A 23,846-nucleotide genomic window follows, 5' to 3' on the forward strand; every position below is an offset into this window, starting at 1 on the left:
GGTCAGGAGAGAGAATGCAGCTTTAACACATGAAGGATATACTTCTATACAACCAGAGGAGTCGCCCCCTGGTGGTCAGGAGAGAGAATGCAGCTTTAACACATGAAGCATAGACTTCTATACAACCTTCTATACAAGGAGGCAGATGACCAGGCGCTGAGATCCCCCTGCTCTCACCAGTGGCATTGTGGGTAATGCAGTTTGACAGGACGGCCATCTGATGCACACAGGACCGTGACAGACTGCCCGTCCAGCGCAACCACACCTGTCAAGACCCATAATGCTTAGCTGCATCTGCCACCCGCCACGCCTCTCTCTCTCTCTCTCTCTCTCTCTCTCTCTCTCTCTCTCTCTGAGGATGAAAGGGTCCCAGTGGCAGAAGGTGAGCGCCGTGCAGTGAAAGCAAAACAACTATGGAATACAGAAGTTTCCAAGATGAAACATGTGAATCCAGCATCCTGGGAGGTGATCACATGGCATTAGAGTTGAGACAAACTGGGTCAGTGATCAGGACTCAGAGAACAAAACACACTGACTCAGTGGCTCTTAAAGGGACAGTGTGACGGATGTGGTGACATCTAATGGAACTGGATAACCCTCCGCTCAACCCTCCCTTCCAGGACAGCCGTAACGTGGTCACGCTGTTCTCGGCTTAAATGCAAGATAACCTATCAATGTGGCTCTACTGTTGTTGTGTGAGTAACTTCTCTCTTGATGTATTCCCTCAGTAATCATTGTAAACATGAGTTTATGTCTCAATCGTTAGTTTAAAGTCTTCTTCGATACAGCAATCACTGCTTGACAGGTCGCTACCACTAACAGAGACGTGTACGGCTTCTCTACATCACTCCTCCGCCGTTCACTGATTGCAAAAATAAAACCAAGATGGAGACGACTAAAATCCAAGATGGAGACGGGGAAACTGCCAAACTGGAGGCTTCAAAACGGCAGTCCAAAACTAACATGTGTCCACTTCTGCATGTTTATGTGCAGCGTTTGGAACCTCAGGCCTCGGTGGCACATGGTAGGAAACCTCTGCCCGGGAATAACTACGGCCCTCCGGTGTGCCAGGTCAGTCCCGTCCAACGAGAGTTGACTCGCCGTCCTACATTCCCCTTTTTGAAAACCTGTCCCAGTTGGTGCTGGGCCAGTTCGCATGCAGAAAGAAACCAATATGCATCGGTGAGCTCCCGGTCCCACGCAGAGCCAGATGAAGACGGGCTCCCTAGCCGTGAAGAGTGTGGAGAAGCAGAGTTCTTACAGACAAACCTCGGCTTCCAGACGGCTGAGCGCAGCGTGCCGGAGCCGCAGGACGGAGCTCGACGTCACCTCAGCTTTAAGAGGTGAGCTGGATGCTGGCGAGGGAAGAGAACCCAGACAGAGGGGAGAGAAGAAGGTTGACGTACGGGAAGGAGAGGGGGGCTAATCCAAATACATCACCACCAGTCTGCACACACACACACACACACACACACACACACACACACACACACACACACACACATTATGAGGGCCAAAAAGCAAGCAGTGTGCGCCGGGTTTAATTATGATGAAATACATGGCAGTGATGTGGACAGCACCCAGGTGCATGCTGGGAAGACAAGCTGTCACCGATCTGCCACGGCTCGGACGGACGGACACACACTCACCTGCACAATGGTGATACACAACACACACCTCGGTAAAGCCCATCATGGAAGGAGTCCATTGTGGGAGGAGCCCATTGTGGAAGGAGTCCATTGTGGGAGGAGTCCATCATGGGAGGAGTCCATTGTGGGAGGAGCCCATTGTGGAAGGAGTCCATCATGGAAGGAGTCCATTATGGGAGGAGCCCATTGTGGGAGGAGCCCATTGTGGAAGGAGCTCAGCGTGGGAGGAGCCCATTGTGGAAGGAGCTCAGCGTGGGAGGAGCTCAGCGTGGGAGGAGCCCATTGTGGGAGGAGCTCAGCGTGGGAGGAGCCCATTGTGGGAGGAGCTCAGCGTGGGAGGAGCCCATTGTGGAAGGAGCTCAGCGTGGGAGGAGCCCATTGTGGGAGGAGCTCAGCGTGGGAGGAGCCCATTGTGGGAGGAGCTCAGCGTGGGAGGAGCCCATTGTGGAAGGAGCTCAGCGTGGGAGGAGCCCATTGTGGGAGGAGCTCAGCGTGGGAGGAGCCCATCTTTGGACCTCTCCCAATGTGCATTTCCTCTCTGAGCCGCTGTGAGCGCGTTAGGTCAGATTGGAATGAAGCTTCTCTTATAACATCAAACTGCGTCGACACCATGAAACTACAATAAATGACCATGTCTGAAACAAAAATAGACATTTTTAAGGCCTGGAGGAAGAAAGTCCTGCAGGGTGACGTATTTGTGTTGGCCAATACCAGAAGTCACTGTCCCACGCTGGTTCCCTCAACAAAAACACTTTGGTCAGAGTGTACTTCCACGTGTTTGCTCAGGAAGATAATCTAATCTATAATATAATGAACACCACTTTGATGATATTTGAAGCACCAATGCAGTTCTTAAGACACATAAAAGGCTTCATAATTCACTGGAGAGGTGTGTAATGACTTATTCTTATACTTTACTACCTGACTGCAGTTTCCCCTCAGCTGTGAAAGTATTCTTTGTGTCTTTATGATCATTGTTTGTGTTTTCCAGCTCGTCTCACCACCTGCATCAGGGTCACTTTGGCTACAGGAGGCAATTGTTTTCAGTGAATGATCTGATGCACACTTTCTGTCCAGCAGCAAGACAACAGAGACAGAGAAAGCTGGTGAAATGAAGAGAATATATAAGTGAATATAGGACTGAATGATAATGTTGCATTGCGTTTGCTGGATAAATATTTGCTCTGTAAATGTTAAACTTGGTTATGGTTCGTCAGCGTTGTATTTGCAGCTTATGGGATTCCCCCACATGGCTAAAGAATTACTGGTTCAAGGCAAATCATATAATAACAAATATTCACTCCATCATTGTGTCTCCTTGCTCCTTGTTGTGTGTTGTGTGTTCTGAAGCCAGATGACTTCTGTTTGGTCTCATTTAGTGTGCTTACATGTTTACAGAGGGTTCATACTATGTCCCTCATGCATTATAGACATTGTATAATATTTACAACATGTATATCTACAGTCATAAACACTCATGAATAATGCATTGTAACAATAATCATAACACATTACGAAGCATTTTATCATGACTTACATGGGCAAATCTACTTCATAGGTGTAATGCATTATAATCTTTATTGAATTACAATCACTGTTATAATGCATTATGATTGTGTGTGATGCAGTAAGTGCTTCAATAAGCGAAGGTTGATATACTTCTTCTCGTGTTCCCCTTGTAGTTGCAGCATGTTATTACACAATGACAAAGCACGACGACTGGAAGCAAATCTTTGATTTTAAAATACTTTATTTCATAAACAATATCTAAATTCAACTCGGTCGGTCACATACACAGTAAGGATAGAAAATGCTTGAATTAGAACAATGAGAAAACAACAAGAATTGGGCATTCCTATCTGCTATCCTTGAGTGGAAGCTTACAAAGAGAGCTCCCTGTGTGAAGACGATGGTGCAGATCTAAAGAGTGGTTAGAAAACGGTGCTACACGTGGAAGAAGCCGGTTCCAAGCTCCCGCCCTGCTGAAGTCATTTCAGCTGCAGGGATGATGACCTGTATATGCAACGGAGACACTTCCTTCCTAAGAATCGTGACACAGTAGTGTACCTCAATGTAGGCAGACATATCTCATATTTATGCAAATCATTCTCATTTCCAAGGTCGTCAAAAACGGCTGCTTGATCAACGACCCGTCCAGCGTGACCGTCGACTCCGTCGTTGTAGCTTTGGTGGAGGAGCAAGGCGGTGCAGTGGTATCAAGAGATAAAGTCTAGGGAGGTGGTTCATGGCCAAAGTCAACGTTGTCCTTATGTTAAGCTCCGTAACATTTCGTAGGTTCAATTATGTGACATTACGTATATTATGTTTTGTAACGCAACTGGATGGCCGAATCAACAAACACCAAAAGTCAACATTGTTTTTGTTTAAGTTACGCAACGTAACGTAGGTTACATCAAGTCAGGTTAATTACTTAACATGTATGTTGCAACTATGCAACTACCATACCTTTTTTAAAAACTTTTTCCAAGACCGAACCATGTAGTTTTGTCGTCTAACCCTTGTTGCTTCAAGTGAACATGGACGTTTAAACGTAGAGCGTCGGGCCGCTGACCGAGCTGCCGTCTATGAGGAGTGGTGAGGGAGAAGCTGCTGAATGTCCTCCATCTTCTGCTACAGAGAACAACGGATCCATGCTCAAGCTTCTGCTTTCTTCAGCTCGCATCACGGTGCGGTTACATTTTGGAAAAATAATATTTAGTTTGAGATAGAGCCCGGAGGCTGGACATAAATTAATAAAGACAACATTTCGGTCTACGGTGTAAATCGAGCTAGAAAAGATTCCCACTGTCTCCCCGTCCTCAAACGGGCTGCATGGTTCTTTACATGCTGGAAGACCTTCACCTGTGTGGCTAGACTATCGGAAATTACCTCTAATATACAGCCACATATTGCGAATACTGTGCAAGATCAAATACACATATTTGTGCAAAGAATGTGCGCTCCTTCTACTGTAAAAGCTCGGACAGGTGTCAGTTTTTAGTTTGGAGTTTTTAGAAAAGTTTCCCACAATAGAACGACACTAAGGACAACACTGAGAAGGCATATTCTGTATAGAATACCTTTTTGCTGTAGATCATAATTCAGTTGGAAATGCCTTTTTTCTTTTTTAAAGAATACACCAAAATGCACACGTCACAAAAGCCATAATGTTAGAAAGACAAACCCACAGGCCGTGGACTGTGTTCCGACCCGGGGAGAGATATTGAGAACCTGCTGTTCTGGCGTCCCCTCACCCAGAGCCTCCTCTCTTCTGTACAGTGGTGTCCGTCCGTCCACTAGTTCCCATCACCGCTGAAGCTACGGGTCGGTGAGGCGTTGGGGTCGTTGGGTCGGTGAGGCGTTGGGGTCGTTGGGTCGTTGGGTCGTTGGGGTCGTTGGGTTGTTTGGTTGGTGAGGCGTTGGGGTCGTTGGGGTCGTTGGGGTCGTTGGGGTCGTTGGGTTGGTGAGGTGTTGGGATCGTTGGGGTCGTTGGGGTCGTTGGGTTGGTGAGGCGTTGGGGTTGTTGGGTTGTTTGGTTGGTGAGGCGTTGGGGGTCGTTGGCGTCGTTGGGTTGGTGAGGTCATTGGGGTTGTTGGTTTGTGTGGTTGGTGAGGCGTTGGGTTAGTGAGGCATTGGGGTTGTTGGGTTGTTTGGTTGGTGAGGCGTTGGGGGTCGTTGGCGTCATTGGGTCGTTGGGGTCGTTGGGTTAGTGAGGCATTGGGGTCGTTGGGTCGTTGGGTTGGTGAGGTGTTGGGGTCGTTGGGTCGTTGGGTTGGTGAGGCATTGGGGGTCGTTGGGTTGTTGGGTTGTTGAGTCGTTGGGGTTGTTGGGTCGTTGGGTTAGTGAGGCGTTGGGGTCGTTGGGTTGGTGAGGTGTTGGGGTCGTTGGGTTGTTTGGTTGGTGAGGCTTTGGGGGTCGTTGGCATCGTTGGGTCGGTGAGGTGTTGGGGTCGTTGGGTCGTTGGGTTGGTGAGGCATTGGGGGTTGTTGGGTTGTTGGGTTGTTGAGTCGTTGGGGTCGTTGGGTTAGTGAGGCGTTGGGGTCGTTGGGTTGGTGAGGTGTTGGGGTCGTTGGGTTGGTGAGGTGTTGGGGTCGTTGGGTCGTTAGGGTCGTTAGGGTCGTTAGGGTCGTTGGGTCGTTGAGTCGGTGAGGCGTTGGGGGTCGTTGGGTCGTTAGGGTCGTTGGGTTGGTGAGGTGTTGGGGTCGTTGGGGTCGTTGGGGTCGTTGGGTTGGTGAGGCGTGGGGTCGTTAGGGTCGTTGGGGTCGTGGGGTCTTGGGGTCGTTGGGTTGGTGAGGCGTGGGGTCGTTAGGGTCGTTGGGGTCGTGGGGTCTTGGGGTCGTTGGGTTGGTGAGGCGTGGGGTCGTTGGGTCGTTGGGGTCGGTGAGGTGTTGGGGGTCGTTGGGTCGTTGGGTTGGTGAGGTGTTGGGGGTCGTTGGGTCGTTGGGTCGGTGAGGTGTTGGGGGTCGTTGGGTCGTTGGGTCGGTGAGGCGTGGGGTCGTTGGGTTGGTGAGGCGCGGGGTCGTTGGGTCGTTGGGTCGGTGAGCGGTGCCGTGTGGGCTCCACCGCGCTGTGCCTGAGACAAACTGTGCAAACGCTACTGTGCTCTTCTGTCCTCCTGGGCTACCGGCGCTGCTACCATGCAGTAAGTATGCGGTACCACTCCGGAGGAGGCTGTGTGTGTGTGTGTGTGAGTGTGTGTGTGTGTGTGTGTGTGTGGTACAAACGTTGGCCAGGCAGTGATTAACTCGGGTCTTCGCTACGACCAGTTAAACTGTAAACAAGACTTTTAGTCTTCAGTTTTTTTATACAGACGAAGCAGAAAAGAAGCTTCCCCCGTCCGCCACATCCAGTTCATTGTTTGGCTTCACAGCAACAACAAATACAGAAGAATAGAAAAGTGAATCTTCTTTCCTTTTTAAATAACCTGTCTCTCAATTCTAGAGGCGAGACAGTGGCAGTCCGTGTGTCCGAGGCGTCTTTCTCTCTCCAGTTGCTGATAAATCAGTTGTTATGAGGTAACCAAGGAGTAGATCATACTGGAACACAAGAAGAAGAAACAGGAAACGGTCAGCGAGTCGACACTGGCAGGCAGGAAGTGACAGAGTGAGGACCAACAATAATCCCATGGCCTGCTTGGAGCATTCGGATAAAGCTTTATAGCTGTGTGTGTGTGTGTGTGTGTGTGTGTGTGTGTGTATGTGTGTGTGTGTGTGTTCAAATATTTCATTGATCCATAGTTAGTGTTTCTGCTGATTCATCTGCTCTGTTTGTGTCCATGGAAGAGAGGCTCAGAAGTGGATTTATTTATCTTAGTTGCTGACGGCAAACTTTTATGTGTGACGTCCCTTTGAAGCTTTTTCTGTCGTGATCTGCATAACTCAGAGCAACGCATTACAACAACACAAGGGGCTGCTGCATTGCGGGGTTGTGGTAAGGTACGAATAATGAAATACATCCAGGAAGTCCAAGTGGAGTAACACATCCATGAGTTCCAAGGACCATCCAACAGCAAAACGTTGTTCAATGATTTATTATATTTGAACACCGGATTTCTCAACTCTTGGAAGTTTTCACAGCGGCAACTATTTGATGGTAAAGAGTAAACAGCAGAAACGTATTCATTTTATTTGCACAAGGTCTGCGGGTGTACATTAATAAATAACTACAGCCACACCATTATGACAGAAAAGCACCTGCAGCGTTGACCACTGGGGTCTTTCAGACACTTTAATGACAATCTGAGACAATCAGTGGCAGTTTATAAGCTTTCTCCCTCAATACTGGTCCAATTTCAAAAGTTGTTCCCATTAGTCACTTAGACTAGGAGCTCCAGGTCTGTCAATTGAAGACAATGCTGAAGTTCCTTGCTCCTGCATTCTTTTAATAGCCATCACGAAACATTTTTCAGTTCAAGACAATTCATTTTAACATTTTGGTCGCCTACACTCATTCAGTGTTTGCTTACCTCCAAAAAACCCAAGATGAGGATGGACAAAATGCTAGAAATAGAGGCTTCAAAATGTCAGTCCACAAACCCATGGGTTAGGTAACAGTGACTACGTTTATGACTTTAATATTTGCCTTTGACTGAGACACGAAAATATGAGAAAATATTGTCCAGGTGGAAAAATACTGGTGCTACATTGTTTTCCATCTCTAATCCTACCAACATATTTAAACAGTAGGACTATGGACTGCGGTCCCTGTTGACCCCAACAGTCTGTGTCATGCAACAGAAGCCCATCTGCAAAGCCTTTCCTTGTGCCGTTAGCAAACGTGTTCCCTCTATGTTTTACCAATATTCTGTGATTCCACTTTTAACTACAGAGGCAACTTTGACATCCAGTCAGAGAAGCTGCAGCCTCATTCACAGAGCAAACCATGGGAAGTGGCCTCAAAGTGCTCAGACTGCAGCAGCCCTTAAAGCTTCTCTCAGAGTCTCCCAAATGGAGAGGAGAGTTCAGCTTTTCACAAAACACGGGTGGAGTTCTCCTCCAACCGATCCAAAAAAGAGACTATGTGTCTCACAACTGTGTGCAGAAACAAATGTAGAAGCATTTCCCTGTTGTAATAAGTGAGGACTGTTAAACACTGCAGTGTGTTTGCAGTGAGCGACATGGGGATCGGATGTAAATCACAGGAACACAGAAGCTAAAATGAGCAACTCTGCTTCTCACATAAAAGCCTTCCACGGTGATTTGTTGTGCAATTACATGGTGTGAAAACAGCCATAAAGCTGAATGCAAAGTGTAGAGCCACTTTAGAATTTGAGAGGTCCATGCACTTGGTGTGTGTGATGAGAGGCAGTCTCACTGTGATGACATCTAATTCAATCTGAACACGCCTTAACAGACTTCACCATGTACATCATTCATCACTAATAACTGAATGATATATAATGAGTGACAGCAGTATACCTAACATCCTTTTGTATTGCGTTTTATGAATGAAGTGAACGTGGAGGTGCAGTTCCTTGAATGGCCACTGGAGGCCGTCTCCGAAAGTGAGTGCCATCCCACCAGGCCGCCATGTTAAATACAAGTTTACAGAAGAGCTCATATTCCCGTTCATAACAACTGGGGGGTTTGTATATAACTCACCCGTTTAAATCATACTAACACTTAAAGTTATGTCTAATGAGGGAGTGGCCACTTTGAGTGACAGGTGGGTGTCGTCTCCTCCACTGCCTCACCCGGCTCCGCCTCCTCTCCGGCTCCATTTCTTGTGTATGGCAGTGCAGGTGAGTCGGTATGAAGAGCGATAGTCCGTGTAGGGAGGTAAGCCCCGGTGAATAATGTGGCCTATTGTCTCCCATCACACCTGTGATTGCATCTCGAGTAAAAACCAGAAGCCCAATTATATTTGTTAAATAACTTCCGTACTTCTTTAAGGTCACTTTTTAAGTTATTTGAACCCAAACCTTGAGCTTTTCCTAAACCTAACCAAGTGCGTTTGTTTCCTTTTGTTGCTTTGATTCACAACGTACAAATAATATTGTGGATGAACATCTTGTCTTCTTTTTTCACTCTGACAGAAATGTAAAAGCAACAATCCTTCCCGGCATGACTGTCCTCTGAAAGCTGACGTAATGATGAGCGCGCACAGCAAGAAGCTGGAAGCACGCATCGCTGCAGTGACTTCACCATTCTGTTGGCCATGAGGTGAGCTCCGGCCTCAATGTGCTCCACGTACTGCACTTGTTTTGACGAGGAACTCAGTGATCTGGGATGTTCACCTGAAGAAAAGAAGAATTGTGAAAGATTGCATGAAACAACAACCAAACATCCAGAACTCCCAGATTGGGGATTCAACAGATCAGCAGCTCGCTGACAGGAAGCAACCATTCCCAACGCGGCTTCATCCTGAGGCTTCAGTGTCGCTCTTTAAGTTCCAGCTCCTTCGCTTACGCATCCTAATGAGACATCACACGTGATGTATGACAACATATGACTTGTTATGAGATGCTGCACAAACAATACTGACACTTTGGGAAGAAATATAATGCTGTTTATAATTTATAATGTCTTATTACATTACATAATGGGGCTATTGTTTGTTGTAAATAATATAATAATAATTCCCTTTCTCAGCTTTATGTCATTGTTTCATGTTCATTTGTGTTCCAGGGGAAACAAGAACAACGGTAGAATCTCTGTATTTGTTTCATTACGTTGGGTTGAATGTGTGATCTCGTTCATCATCTCTCAGACTCATTAAATACATCATTCTGGTCAGTTATTAGACATTCAGAGCCACTGAGGGATGATGATGATGATGATGAAGAAGAGTGAGAAAGCCTGCTAAGAGGGACGGTCGGGGCAGATGGACTTTCACCCAGGAGACCACTGTTCCGGTCTACTAAAGGCACTGTGAGAAATACTTCAAAATAAAAGCTTTAAAATAACAAAATGGCCAGGGACATTTATTGTGAAGGATTCATTGTACAATAAAGGTGTACAAAAGGTGCGATTCTTCAACACACCATCACTGATACTGCAGGGAGGAAGCAGCAAAAACCAACGTGGGACTTTTATTGTGAAGAATTAATAGGAAATGAAATATGATTATCCACTGTTTGTGTCAGTGGTTTCTTATATCCCATCAGGGAGGTCGCGTTGAAGTGTCAAGTGTGGACACACACAAAGAACGCAGCCGAGTTATGATTTGATTTCATAAACGTCACATTGAGGACGAGTGTAACCACGGAGATTAGACTTGTCTGCTGTTTTGGTATTGATCACAGTTTAATTACAAATACACACAAGCCACTCCCACTCGTACCGTGCTGCTGGACAGCGTCTTTATGCAAGTTAATGCCTCAGTAATGTTCATTATATGATATAATCTGCTGCTGCAGGGGTTATTTTCACCCGTCAGCCAATGCAAAGATTAATAACATGATCATGAAGAGAGGAACTCACGTGTGCAGGCTTATTGTGTTTCTGCAATAACTGTTTTTTTATCAGCCAAAACCCAAAGTGACCCCTCCCAAACTAGCAACGCCGCCGGCGGCGTGCATTTCAGACCCGGTCTGGTCCGCTGCGTGAGCATCAGGATACGAGGAACACAACGCATGAAGGAACGCGTGGCTGAACACAGGCTGTGTTTCCACCGGTCCACACCCAGACAACAGGATTCATGACAAGGAGTTTATCACTTTTAATGAATAGTAATACTATTAGAAACACACTCCTTTTTATGATTACATTATTTTTTTAAATCTTAATGTTGTAAATTAAGATTTATGTCATAATTCCATTACATAAACATTTCATTTAAAGCACTTTCCTTTTAAGTGGCAGATGCTGCTTCTCTCATGTCCCATTAGCATCTGTCCAGCTCATGGACCGAGGTCACCCTCGTGTGTGCACAGGTGTGAGCCAATAGAAAGGCCAGCTTGTCCGTGCACAGGGAGACGGGAAGAACTACAAGTACGATAAAACAGGTTCAACCTGCAGTCGTACAGCGGGGTAGCACACGGCATGCTAAGGACCGCTATTTTAGGACCACAGGGTGGGACAGGAAACCTGCAGGCGTTTTGCCGGAAAAATAAAAATACATGTGACACGACAGGAAGGTAAGACGTCTGAGGGTAAAGGTCTCACTCTGAGGTGTCATGGTACCCAGCATCAGGGCCCTGTTCTTCGTACCTGGATCAACAAAGTGGAGCAAATGTCCTGTTATCCATCTTAAATTAGCGAGATGATTGACGTCAGGCTAACTTGGTTTCTGATCCGCGCTGAAACGTCTCGCTAATTCTAGCCAGACGTCAGTCATCTGAATAAATGCGCCCGCTTCTCTTCAGAAGGACAATAATGGAACACTGACACTACGATGTTCTAACAGTACAATGGCAAATACACTCAGAGGAACCTCTTTTTATTTCTCTGCTGAGAAGCAGGAGATGATCATGAACGCATATGAGGAAGTCATTACCTTAATCATTCACACCAACAACGTTTTTGCAACGTTGTTGCCGTGAACGCAGCTTAACTCTGCCTCCGCTGAGAGACATATATATATCAGACAAGTTCAATGCGTCAGGATACCGTGGCCCCACCCCTCTATCACGACTGCGTAGACTCTCGACTACAAATGACATCACCAGCGAATGATGGCAGCGCCCTTGGCTTGACTTGTGTACACTTTATATGCAGTGTGTGGGTGAATGTGTGAAGACTTAGATTCAACCCAGGTCGGCTGGAGCCCTCTGAGCCCGTGCTTCTGTGCTTGTGTCCTCCTGCCGTGCCCAGATTGACCAAACCAATATTGATAGTTATTCCATCTGCACCAGATAAGCTCCACTGAGCAACAGGGCTCACATCACCCGTCAGCAGGGGTGGAGGCCAGAGCTCAGGTGGAGCGTTCCTCTGTGTGTCTGAGCGCATGCATGCATGGGGGTTTGGCTCCTGTGTGTGTGTGTGTGTGTGTGTGTGTGTGTGTGTGTGTGTGTGTGTGTGTGTGTGTGTGTGTGTTGGTGCGTGCGGTAGGATTTGGACCTTCAGGTCAGAGATGGGGAGCCGTGGAGGAGGGTCAGTGTGACAAAGGCAAGGAAACATGAAGCTTCCCTCCCAGTTCAGTTCTATATATGTAGATATGTATATATCCACCATTTAATATTGGCTCACTGACCATCAACATCTACAAAAAATGAATTGACGCTTTTTGCCAATGCATGACTTTAGTCACGCCTGCTTATGAAACCCATTTCATAACAGCTCCACACGTGTTGCTGCGTATTGTTCATGTTTAAAGATGTTCTACAACCTGAGATGTGATTGTCCACGTCTTCTAGTTATGATAACTTAAATCACCAATGTAAATGCTGAAATCTGATCATGAGGCAACATCTCAAGAAGCCCCTAAAGGAAAATAGAAAAACTAAAAAGAGGATATAGCGAATGCTTTAATCACAACAAGAGGGATATTTATTAAAAAGGCATCAACAGGATGTGTGTTGACCAGCTGATGGCCAGCGAGCCTTTGAGGAAACAAAGCAGCGTTTTAAAGGTCACTTCAAGAAGAAGGCTTTTTTGAACCTGATGGACCTGAGAGTGAATGGACCATACCGAGCTTTACCTCACTGCTGCTGCTGCTGCCAGCGGCCTCTAACAGCAACGCAAGAGATGAATCACCACATGCCAACAAATGACAGATATCACCATGAAACGTGTCCTGTTGGCTAATTACATGAAGATTGTTTGTATTCCAAGTGTTTAAATATACAAATGAAGCATTATCTTCCTAAATAAGTGATGTTTTTTAAAATATATTTACAGAACAGTAATCCGAATGGAAGTAAGTGAGACTGAAGTTCAGATTTCTGTCAGACTATGAGAGAACACTTAAGAAGAAACAGCGTTAACAGATATGTTTTGTAAAATAACAAACGTTTTGAAGACTCTACAGGTGAATAGAGTTAAACAAGTTACCAATAAACTTCCCCAGCTGATCACTTCCATTTAGACAATATATGTATTTTATTGTTTCCCCCTAATATCCACAGCTGAACCATGCCAGGAGGAGCATACTATGACCTCGTTGTCTATAATGTTAGTCTTCGTGATATCTAACAGATATTAAAAATGGAAAATGTGTTGAAAATGGAAAAACATCTTCTTTACCATAATATCAGTATTTTAAAGGCTGTAGGGAAAGTAGTTAAATATTGCCTTTAAAAAAAAACAACATTTTCTTTAAACAATTCACGTAAGCATTGAAAAGAAAACATCCCACTAGATCCCACTAGATCCCACTAGATCCCTGGCACTATATTCATTTTAAGATGTAATGCTGATGCTACTTTGAAAATCAAAGAAATGCTCCAACACATTGTCTCTTGTGTTATACAATAAGTATAAAACTCATCCCATTGCTCATGATTTTGCTTTTCTACTTGCGTGATAAACATATTGACATCACTATTAACAAAGTAGCTACTGGCTAACAAGACATTGCATCAGCACATCCATGTTGTCAACGGTTTACTCTGAGCATTATCACACTTATTCAATGCTAGAGTTGCAAATGCTCATTGGCTCATGGACTATTGTGTGGACTTCTGTGCTGATGCTGTCATGTCCGGCCGCTAATGGCTACAATCTGGAACCCCAGAAATGTCACCATCAGTTTAAAGCTACAATCCATTTGGTCACAACAGTCCTTCATGGCACATTCAGAGCAAACGTGACCTTTCATACAGATCAAGATCAACTGTGGTGGCCATATGGACCTTTACTTAACGTTACGACAAGGAACTTTCATTTTGTGATGAACATGGCGCCCCCTCTGGACACGAGCGGCAGTGTTTCTATGAGCGCAAGCACCCCTTAAATAAATATCAGCAGCGGCCAGACGCCCCTTAGAAACCCTCCGTTCAGTTTACTGCAGTAGGATCCAGCTTTCCCCTGGTTCTGGAGCTACCGGCATGCTAAGGACCGCTATGGTTCTGGAGCTACCGGCATGCTAAGGACCGCTATGGTTCTGGAGCTACCGACAATCGAAGGGCCGCTATGGTTCTGGAGCTACCGGCATGATAAGGACCGGTATGGTTCTGGAGCTACCGGCATGCTAAGCGCCGCTATGGTTCTGGAGCTACCGGCATGATAAGGACCGGTATGGTTCTGGAGCTACCAGCATGCTAAGGACCGCTATGGTTCTGGAGCTACCGCTATGCTAAAGACCACTATGGTTCTGGAGCTACCGGCATGCTAAGGGCCGCTAGGGTTCTGGAGCTACCGCCATGCTAAGGGCCGCTATGGTTCTGGAGCTACCGGCTTGCTAAAGACCGCTATGGTTCTGGAGCTACCGGCTTGCTAAAGACCGCTATGGTTCTGAAGCTACCGGACCGCTATGGTACCGCTGCAGCTCCTCTCCACTCCCCGGGTGAAGTCATTGTTCAGGTCGTTATGGACCACGGAAAGAATTCCGCTGCTTTGAGTGAGCAGAAGGAATTTCTGGTGAACCTGGCAAACTGTTATACCGGATATCGCGGGGAATCAAACCCGATGACAGGCATTAAGAATAACTTAATGGTCACTATGTCGATCATAGAGAGGCATCTTTGTTAATTTAGACTTTTTCATAACCAGTTAAAAGTTCCTTGTAGTAACTTTAAGAATAACACCATTCTGTCTCCATTTACTACCATAGAATACAAAGTGTAGAAAAGAAGGATTGTACCTTTAAGTGTTTCCCTTGATAAGACCTATTAGATGGATATATCCAGGTTCCACACACTGCAGCACCCACATGGCACATGGAACAAGAATCCAGAAGGAATAATAACAGCATTATTAGAGAAGGACAGGAACATTGTGAGCATCATTATCACATAAAAGCAGAACATTTTAGTAAAAACATCAGACATAATAATCAACATGTATCAATGTGTAGCAGCTTCATCCCTCTGATCTCCACTTCAGCAATCCGGTCGTGCTTCAATGAAGTAAAGAATCAAGTTCTCTCAACATCACATGATTAGCAGTAGTTAACCTCGCTAACCTCACAGATCAGGATGTGTGAGGACTTGGACGTGACTGCCAGAGAAATGGTTACTTCATTCAGTGATTTGCTATCATCACACTGTCGGGTTGGGGAACACACCGATGATGTGAGTGGTCATTTTACACGTTCACCATTTCCCTTTGAAGCTTCTTAAAAAGAATAGTATTCTGTTTGTTTTGAACGTGTTTGACTCTGTTGTAATCCGGTAAATGTAATGTCTTCACATGTAATCTAGTTATTGCCCCACAACTCTTGCTCACCAGTAGAGATAGTAGAAGAAGGAGAGGACGAAGAAGGACAGCTTGCACCAGGCCTCCTTCAGGCAGAACTTGAGCGTGTCGCCGTTCATCACCGACGCCGGGTCGTAGAGCAGCTCCTTCGTGTCCGTTGGGGAATGGAAGTACCTACCACAGAGGGCAAAGACCACACCGCGGGTAGTTGACCCGTTCCAGACCCCGGGGGGAGGCGGAGGTATGCGGGGGAGAAGATGGGAGAACATGGGGAAGGAGATAGTATGGAAAAAGATGGCATGATGAGTTAGGGGGACACCATCATGCAGCAGATGTGGGTGGAATTGTTGGATATGTTTGTGGAAATGGATCGTTCGCTACACCCCTGTTCTGAACAGTTGTTACATTCTCTGCTTGGTAAAAGTGTAAGGAATAGATTGAATACTGTTTATTTGCCCTAACGTTGGCGGCAGACGTTACCGTACAACCGTCTTTTAGTAAACTAGCATTACTTTCAATGCCAAGTATTACCTCATCAGCAGTGCTGGGGTAGTTACTCAGAAAAAGTAACTAGTTACACGTTACTAGTTATTTCTGAAAATTGCAACTAGATTACTTTACTAGTTACTTCATTTGAAAAGTAACTTCACTACTAGTTAGTTTACTTTCCATTTTTTTAAGCAAATGTCCAAATTAACTGCAAAGATACATGGACAAACATCATGGCCCTTTCATCACTTTATTTTAAATTTTCAATAATAATTAATTATTAATAATTAATATAATTTCCAATAATAATAATCGCGCGAGTCACATGACACTTCCTGCATGAACAATCTACCGTAAACGTCGGGTTACGAGCCGCTACTATCTTCGGTCAGAGTCCCCGTTAGCTCCCCGCTGTAGCCGGCTGGGGCTCCTGCTAGCGCTCCGTCACTTCCCCGCTAACTTCCGATAGCTCTCCGCTAACTTCCGATAGCTCTCCGTTAACTTCCGCTAGCTCCCCAAAAACCACCGAAGGTAGCGGGACCAGGCTCGACACCCGACTCGGGCAGAGGGGTCGCGGGCAGTAGCAGCAGCAGCGCTAGCTAGCAGCTTGTTGCTATTGTTCATCAGGAAGTGTCGTGTGACTCGCGCGCCACTAAAAGAGAACTTTTCGGACTGGTACACATGTCTTGAGTAACGCAGGAAAGCGCGTTACTGAGGTCTAGTAAAGTAGTGTAGTTACCAATATTTTGAGTGTAATGCGTTACTTTACTTCGTGACCTATAATAGTAATATCGTTACTGTAATCCCTTACTTTGTAACTCGTTACCCCCAACACTGCTCATCAGCTAATTATGTTATTTTGGGTCGCTACAAGTAATGTGAGAAAAAGCTCGGCCGAGTATGCGATCCCAGAGTGAAAGCCAGAATGCCAGTGTATAGGAGTCTAGGCGTAAGGGGGGTCAAACACCAGACTTTCATCCAGAAGACCAATGTTCAGGTCACGTGGTCATCAAAGGTTAACATGGAGTTACGGTTCTACCTGAGAAGCTACAATCATACTTCTCTGAACCCAAACCAAGAGCTTTTCTTTCCTAAACTGAACCAAATAGTTGTGTTGCTTAAACCCCAACGTTAAATAGATTTAGTTGTGGAATGTTATTTGACATGGACTTTCACCCAGGAGACCGGTGTTGGTGTCGCGAATGAACCTAAAAGTCAAAGTTGGGTTATTTTAAATGAGCTATAGGCGACACAAGAAGATACTTTCTTATCTTTCCTAAAAATGGGTAGTTTTATTGCCTAGAACTACGTTTTTATTGTTCCCATGGTGGCATGTCATTTTTTACTTTACGTGACAACGGCATGCACTGCGCTGATCGTAGATCGTATTTCTGTGAGGTCACATGGACCTAACCTGTGCTTTGCTTGTCCAATAATGTCTTAGTAAAGTTAGCATCCAAAAAATGCTTTACTACATCAAAATATGAGATCCAAACTCACATTTGTTTCAATATACAGTAGAATTTAAGCTAACCATCTACGGCTACTCTTCATTTCCCAACCCTATGACCGCCACAGCTTGCTCAGGTACAAACTGACTGAACACAAAATAACGCTAACAAGGAGTGCTGAGGTCAGCGCTGTAATTATGTCCATGTCTTCATGGATCATCCACCGGTGAGGATGCCGAGTTCTCAGTAGCAGAATAATGCAAGCATATTCCGATGTTTTGACTTAGCTCGTCTCTGATTAAGTATCCAAATGCATATTCAAATATATCTTCACCCAGGTCACGTATGTGGTTCTCTTGGTATCGGGGCTGGGTTTGTTCACCTCAATCCAGTCAGCTCAGTGAGTGAATTACACCTCCAGCTGCTCTGCATAGTCAAACTATCATTTTCAATAACTCTTTCTGATGAATTTCCAATGAAACGTTTTCTCCCGTTTCCAATTACAGCCTGCTGACTGATTTGAAACACGGAGAAAATCCACCCTGTAATATAATTAGCATGCATGATTGCTCTGCTCTTAGCATAATCAATATTTGTAAACACAAGCAGCTCCCTCTTAGCGCTGTGTAAAATGAAGACGTGCCCTGTCACCCGAAGAGGAAAACCTGGCGGTAATTAATAGCAGAGTGGGTTTGGGGAATTGTGGGATGTTTCCTGGAGCTCTTACATCCCAGGGAGACTTCTTTCTGTGAGGCTGTTAGAATTTAGAAACGGAAAGTCACCGTGAGAAAACAGGAAGAATTGCAACGGCTGCCTGTTGCTTTGAGGGAGCTGTTATGGACCTCATCACTCTTTATACGGGGAATTGCTCTTTTATGGAGGCAGGGCTGACACAAATGAACATGATGCTGTATTAATGGATGAATGTATATTCATTTAACAGACCAGTTGCATTGATATAGTGGGAGTCTTTAGTCCCAGAAAATGTCAATGCTGTTTTGCAGGGTATGATGGGTAATGCAGTTCAACCAGGAAGCCGCCATCATGATGCATGTGGTCTGTTCGATCATGACACTTGGTGGATGCATGTTCAGACATGTCATACATGAATTACAATGTACATTTACTCATTCAGTTGGTCAAGTAGATGACTCATGCATGTATGAAATCTTTAACAATGCACTTGAAAATGAATCTCCATGTACTCTGAATGACAGAAGGGCTTCGTCATGAGTTGCTGAATATAATTCCCATGTATTTCTACCAAACATGCACATGTGACTGATGATGAGGTCAACAAGGTTAGCTAACAGTTAGCAAACAGCTACATACAATTAGCTAATAACGTGACGTTAACAATAACAAAGCACTAGTGACACTGTTTGCTTCACAATTCCCTTAAGCAAAGGTAACAGACACAAATAAAACATGTTATTATTATTTTATATTTAAAACACGTCTTGCTTTAAGGCAAAGACATCAAGATATTCTCAGTGTGGACACATGTTTCAGACTATGACAATAGTGCAAAATGTCCTCACTGTGGTTGAAAACGTGCTGGTCCTCTCAATGAACAAGAACGAGAACACACACACACACACACACACACACACACACACACACACACACACACACACACACGTGCAAACCTTGAAAATAAATCAGCTGACAACCAGAGCATTTAAATAACACTACAGCACCATACGGCCAGCCACTCTTGGCATTCCCCTCTACCCGCCTACACAAACACACACTGAGAGCTTTTAGTCTGGCATGAACATATTCTTTTAATAAACATGGAAATGTCCTCCATTAATGGACCACTGCGTTGCATCATTGCAGACGACATATCGCCTCACTAAGGTTCCTGTACTGAGGCCTGGCTCAGAGCCTGTCTGCATGTTGCAGGTAGACACTATTCCTCCTCAGGTCTGAGTCAGTGGACATGAGGGTTGGTCTGTCCACAAAGTGACAGCTGATACGGGCTTTGCAAGGCCCAGACTTCATTACTCCAAGGGGGGTAACGTTGGCATTTTTCAACCTGGACCCTGTTTTCCCATGTTTGGTTCAAAGTGACTGACGGGGGCGAACATGTTTAGTGTTGAGAGAGAACACACAGACAGCGATCTCTAAATAGGCTGCAATGTAAAAAGAAAAAGGGCCTTGAGCGGTACTAAAACACAATAACAAACATGTCAATCGAAAGGTAAAGAAAATGGTTTTATATTTCTGTGAGGCAGTTTCAATAATGTTGCCAGACTCTTATAATCACAATGTGATCCTGTCAGAGGCCAAAACAAGCAGCTGTATTGGACATGAGGTCCCGTTGAGCGGCTGCCGTCTGCAGAGTTCTACAACACTAGACCAGTATTCAAAAGGTTGTGTCTCCATTGGTCACTTGGACACAAAAACACGCAAAAATAGGGTCCAGGTTAAACGTTCTCCTTTAATGTCCTCCATGATCTGTACATTACCTGCTGCTCTTCCTGCTGAGCGTGTTGGTGAGCGATCAGGATCAGAGGGCCACACCTCAATAACTAACTTCCTGTTGGTTCTAGAACGCCGACATGATGAGCGATTACCGGCAACTCGTATTTTTAAAAACTTAGTAACCAGGACATTCTTTCTGTAAAGACTCATTTTTTTATGTCATTTTTCTATTGGTCAAGAACCACAAAATAAATATCAGCGTGATTGAATATCTTGGTCACTAAATACCAGAAATATCTGTTTGAGAGGCCAAACAACTCCTGAAGCCGCCATGGCCTGGGACCTGAGTCCTCAAAGTAGTGCTAACAAGCTAACAAGACATCCTTCACAACAAGTTCAGAACGCACATTTCTCAAGCTTTTCTCACATCCAGAACCCTGCAGAGCATCACATGGACACACACACACACACACACACACACACACACACACACACACACACACACACACACACACACACATCCATACATCTCACACTCTCCTCTGAATCACCTTGTCAATATTAGATTTCTCTCCTATCACTCACTCCCGACTCACCGTCCTGCCTCCCGCCATTTCCTCCTTCACTTTCCACCCTCTCTCTCTCTCTCTCTCTCTCTCTCTCTCTCTCTCTCTCTCACCCTCTCTCTCTCTCTCTCTCTCTCTCTCTCTCTCTCTCTCTCTCTCGCTCTCTCTCTCTCTCTCTCTCTCTCGCTCTCTCTCTCTCAGCTGTGCAGGAAGCAGCATCTGTAGCCGCTGGGCATCTGGCACAGTCTCCAATTAACGAGACAGCGAGATGTTTTTTCCCTTGCGCTCTCTTTGGCTCTCCTCTCCTCTCAGCCTGTAACTTCAACCAGCTGAGCTCATGAGCTTAAACCAATCAGGCTGCCAGCAGTCTCCGTCTAACCCCGACCCGGCGGAAAGAGCAGCAACAAAGAGGGAAAGAGACAAAGAAGGAGCGGCAAAGGAAATCTGCAGATCACTGACTGGTGACCCATTTTTCAGACATTGCCTTGAGATGTGTTGGAACACTGATATGCTGGCTTTGAACCATGCCTTTCCTTCAGAACATTGGTCGTGTGCAAGAAGACGCAAGAACAAAAGGTTCAATTAAACATGTGCATGGCACATATCCCAATGCCGATGTATCTTCTCCCTCCATGCCAAAGAGCGCCTCGGTTGACCAAAAGATATTAAAAAGACATCAACGCTGTTGCACCCTTTGGAACACACACTCAAACACATGTAATGCAATGTTTGCTCGAAACTAGAGTGCCCAATTGTTAAGAAATGGCAATCCTTTTTCAAATTAAACTATACAATATATTTCTATTTGTCTTCTTTAGGAAGGAAAAGGTAGAAAATGTAAGTTACTGACCAAAATACCCTCACTTTCCAAAAATGTCCTCACTCTGCCGGTTAACAACTTTTGGTCCTCACTATGTAGTGAGTACAAGAACACACACACACACACACACACACACACACACACACACACACACACACACACACACACACACACGCACACATTGCGGTGAGTTGCATAGTCACCTCCACGTGTTGTAGAAGAGCAGCGGGATGTTGAGGCCCACCGTCAGCCACTGCTGGGCACACAGGAACATGATGCAGAAGAGGCCATGGATGGAGTACTCTGGTAGCACCAACTAGAAAGGGGCGGAGCCAGATAAAGGGGAGGAGACAGAGAAAGGGGAGGAGCAGAGATGAGTCAAAGGGAAGAGGAGCAAAGAGCTACCGCTTATTCTGACTTCAATCACCGACGGAGGCAAACGACTTAACCTTCCTCCTGTGTTAGCATCTCTTGTGTTAGCTTCCTGTTAGCATCTCTTGTGTTAGCTTCCTGTTAGCATCTCTTGTGTTAGCTCTCTGTTAGCATCTCTTGTGTTAGCTTTCTGTTAGCATCTCTTGTGTTAGCTCTCTGTTAGCATCTCTTGTGTTAACGGGTCGGTTTTGACCCATGTCTTAAATCAGCTGTAAAATAAACTAAAAACAATTATCTATCATCCAATGTGTTCCTCATCTCTTGGTGACCTTGTTTTGCTTCCTTATCCATGAACATATTGTTTATGTTTTAATATTTTTGGTGTGGGCCTCTGGGCCTTTTCTTTGTCAGGATGCCTCCATTTCAATTAAAGAAATAATAAAATGAACCTCAAGAGAATCATATAAATAAAAGGTTAAGTAACCTGACTATTACTGAGGGGTATTAGAACACATCTCTTAAATACGTTTTATTTATTTTTAATATTATTAACTATAGTAACATATATGGTGTTACGGGTCAATTTCGACCCATTTATATTTACTTCACTTTCTTTCAGCAATAGAACTTTAATACAAACGAAATGAAAAGCAGAACAAGTCATAACACAAAATATAGATTTGCAAGGTCAAAAAAACAACAACCAATCAAGCAAATTGTATTTTTATAACTGGGTCAAACCGACCCTAACAACACAAAGGTCATCATTTCAACCAGAGCATTTTATAATATTTGTTGTATTTAGTTGAAATAGAGGTTCCTGACAAAGTCAAAAAGCCTTGATGCAATAAACACATTTATGTGGTTCTTGTATGCATTAAAAAACCTAAAACCGACCCGAACACAAGAGGAAGTTAAACCTCTATAAGCGGAGAGTCAGGCACCAACTCTTCTTCTGCTCCTTCATCACATTGGTGGCGACTGGTGTTACTAAATGCTGATGCTGCTTGAATGGCATTTGCACTAATAAAAGAACTGCATGAATGAAGCAGCGCTATTTTAAACTTAACTAAAGGGCATGTTGGTTAGCAGATGCCACATTAACATTTTTAATGCCCACAGGTGTCAGAAAACACCTCAAGTAGCATCATTAGCATTCAAATCCTTAGCCTAGACTATATTTAGCCACTGCAAATCTGTCTATCTGCAAGCATTCCAAATGCCCCCATCTCCATTATGTGGAGCTTAGCTTCACAATGGGCTGCACACACCGATGGCTGGGCTCCACCGGTACCATCACGACTGTGGGGCAAGACAACCTCCTGGCAAACCACTAGGGGGCAACGTGTGTGAGACCGGCGACGCTCAAGCAACAAGGCCCGCTTTGGATCTCCAAAACCAAACGTTGGCAGGAAGTTAAAAGAAGCTTATATTTGTGCAGTTCCATAGCGATAAGAGAAGTTGGACCTTCATACCCTTGCACCCAGTTCAGCGAATACAAAGTCTGGTCCAGTCGGGTTCTGAAGGTCTACCTCACTTGTACAATAGTAAGTACATTCTTGACTTAAGTTCTTGGAAACAATACAACTTGATGTGAAGGGTAAAACACAGACGAGCATGCAGTGGGAGCTCGTCCCTAGCTGACATATTGTTTGTTATATAATGATGCAGAAGGTCAGCGAAGGTCAGTGAAATATGTGCGGTGAACCTCATCAGCGCTAGGGTCCCCTGATCAGGTGACCCTAGCGCTTCTACAGGTGTTCTACAGCTCATATGACCTTGATATGAATACCAGCCCCTATTGTCCTTGTTCTCTAAAGAATCAGCAACTCCTTGCCTTTAAAAACTATATTTTTTTCTGCATAAATATGATCAAAGGTCGAGAGTCTGAACAAAAAATGACTCCTCGATCGCTCCCCGAGTTTTTGGAATTGTATTTTCGGTGCCTTCCCATCATGCTCCAGAGTAATACTCCAAATATGCAATAATAATCTCAATAAACACAAGCAATGGCATTTTTTCGAGCCTTTCCAGTCCAAAAATCATGTTTTTCGGTTCGGAAATAGAACAATTTTGACCTGAATCCTGGTCACACCATGACCGTTGTGTACTTCACATGACGTCTCCGTCAGCGTGTCATCTGACGCGTTCCAGATGAGTCTGAGGGCCAATGAGGTCGCAGGACCTCGAAACACGGAAGCAAAAATGAAAAGGAAAGTCCCGTCACCTTTTCGCAGCTCGCGACGTCAATACTTTACAAACAGTGAAGTCGCCCTACTGGAAGATCCGTACCGTCTCTACGGTTGAGTGACACCGTCGTTGTTAGGGTACTA

General features: G+C 45.0%; 1 protein-coding gene across 1 annotated transcript in view; it reads right to left on the reverse strand.

Annotated features, from left to right (window-relative positions):
* Positions 1–6,657: 6,657 nt before the first annotated feature.
* cnih3 (cornichon family AMPA receptor auxiliary protein 3) overlaps positions 6,658–23,846 on the reverse strand; it is a gene marked incomplete at both ends in the record, with an annotated part of 73,810 nt that continues 56,621 nt past the window's right edge. The window contains 3 exons of the mRNA XM_079215585.1: positions 6,658–6,685; positions 15,416–15,559; positions 21,345–21,457. Of these exons, the coding sequence (XP_079071711.1) occupies positions 6,658–6,685; positions 15,416–15,559; positions 21,345–21,457 (285 nt within the window). The remainder of the gene's footprint in view (positions 6,686–15,415; positions 15,560–21,344; positions 21,458–23,846) is intronic.

The sequence above is a fragment of the Taurulus bubalis genome (assembly GCF_910589615.1).
Source record: "Taurulus bubalis genome assembly, chromosome: 3".
Taxonomy (NCBI): Eukaryota; Metazoa; Chordata; class Actinopteri; order Perciformes; family Cottidae; genus Taurulus; species Taurulus bubalis.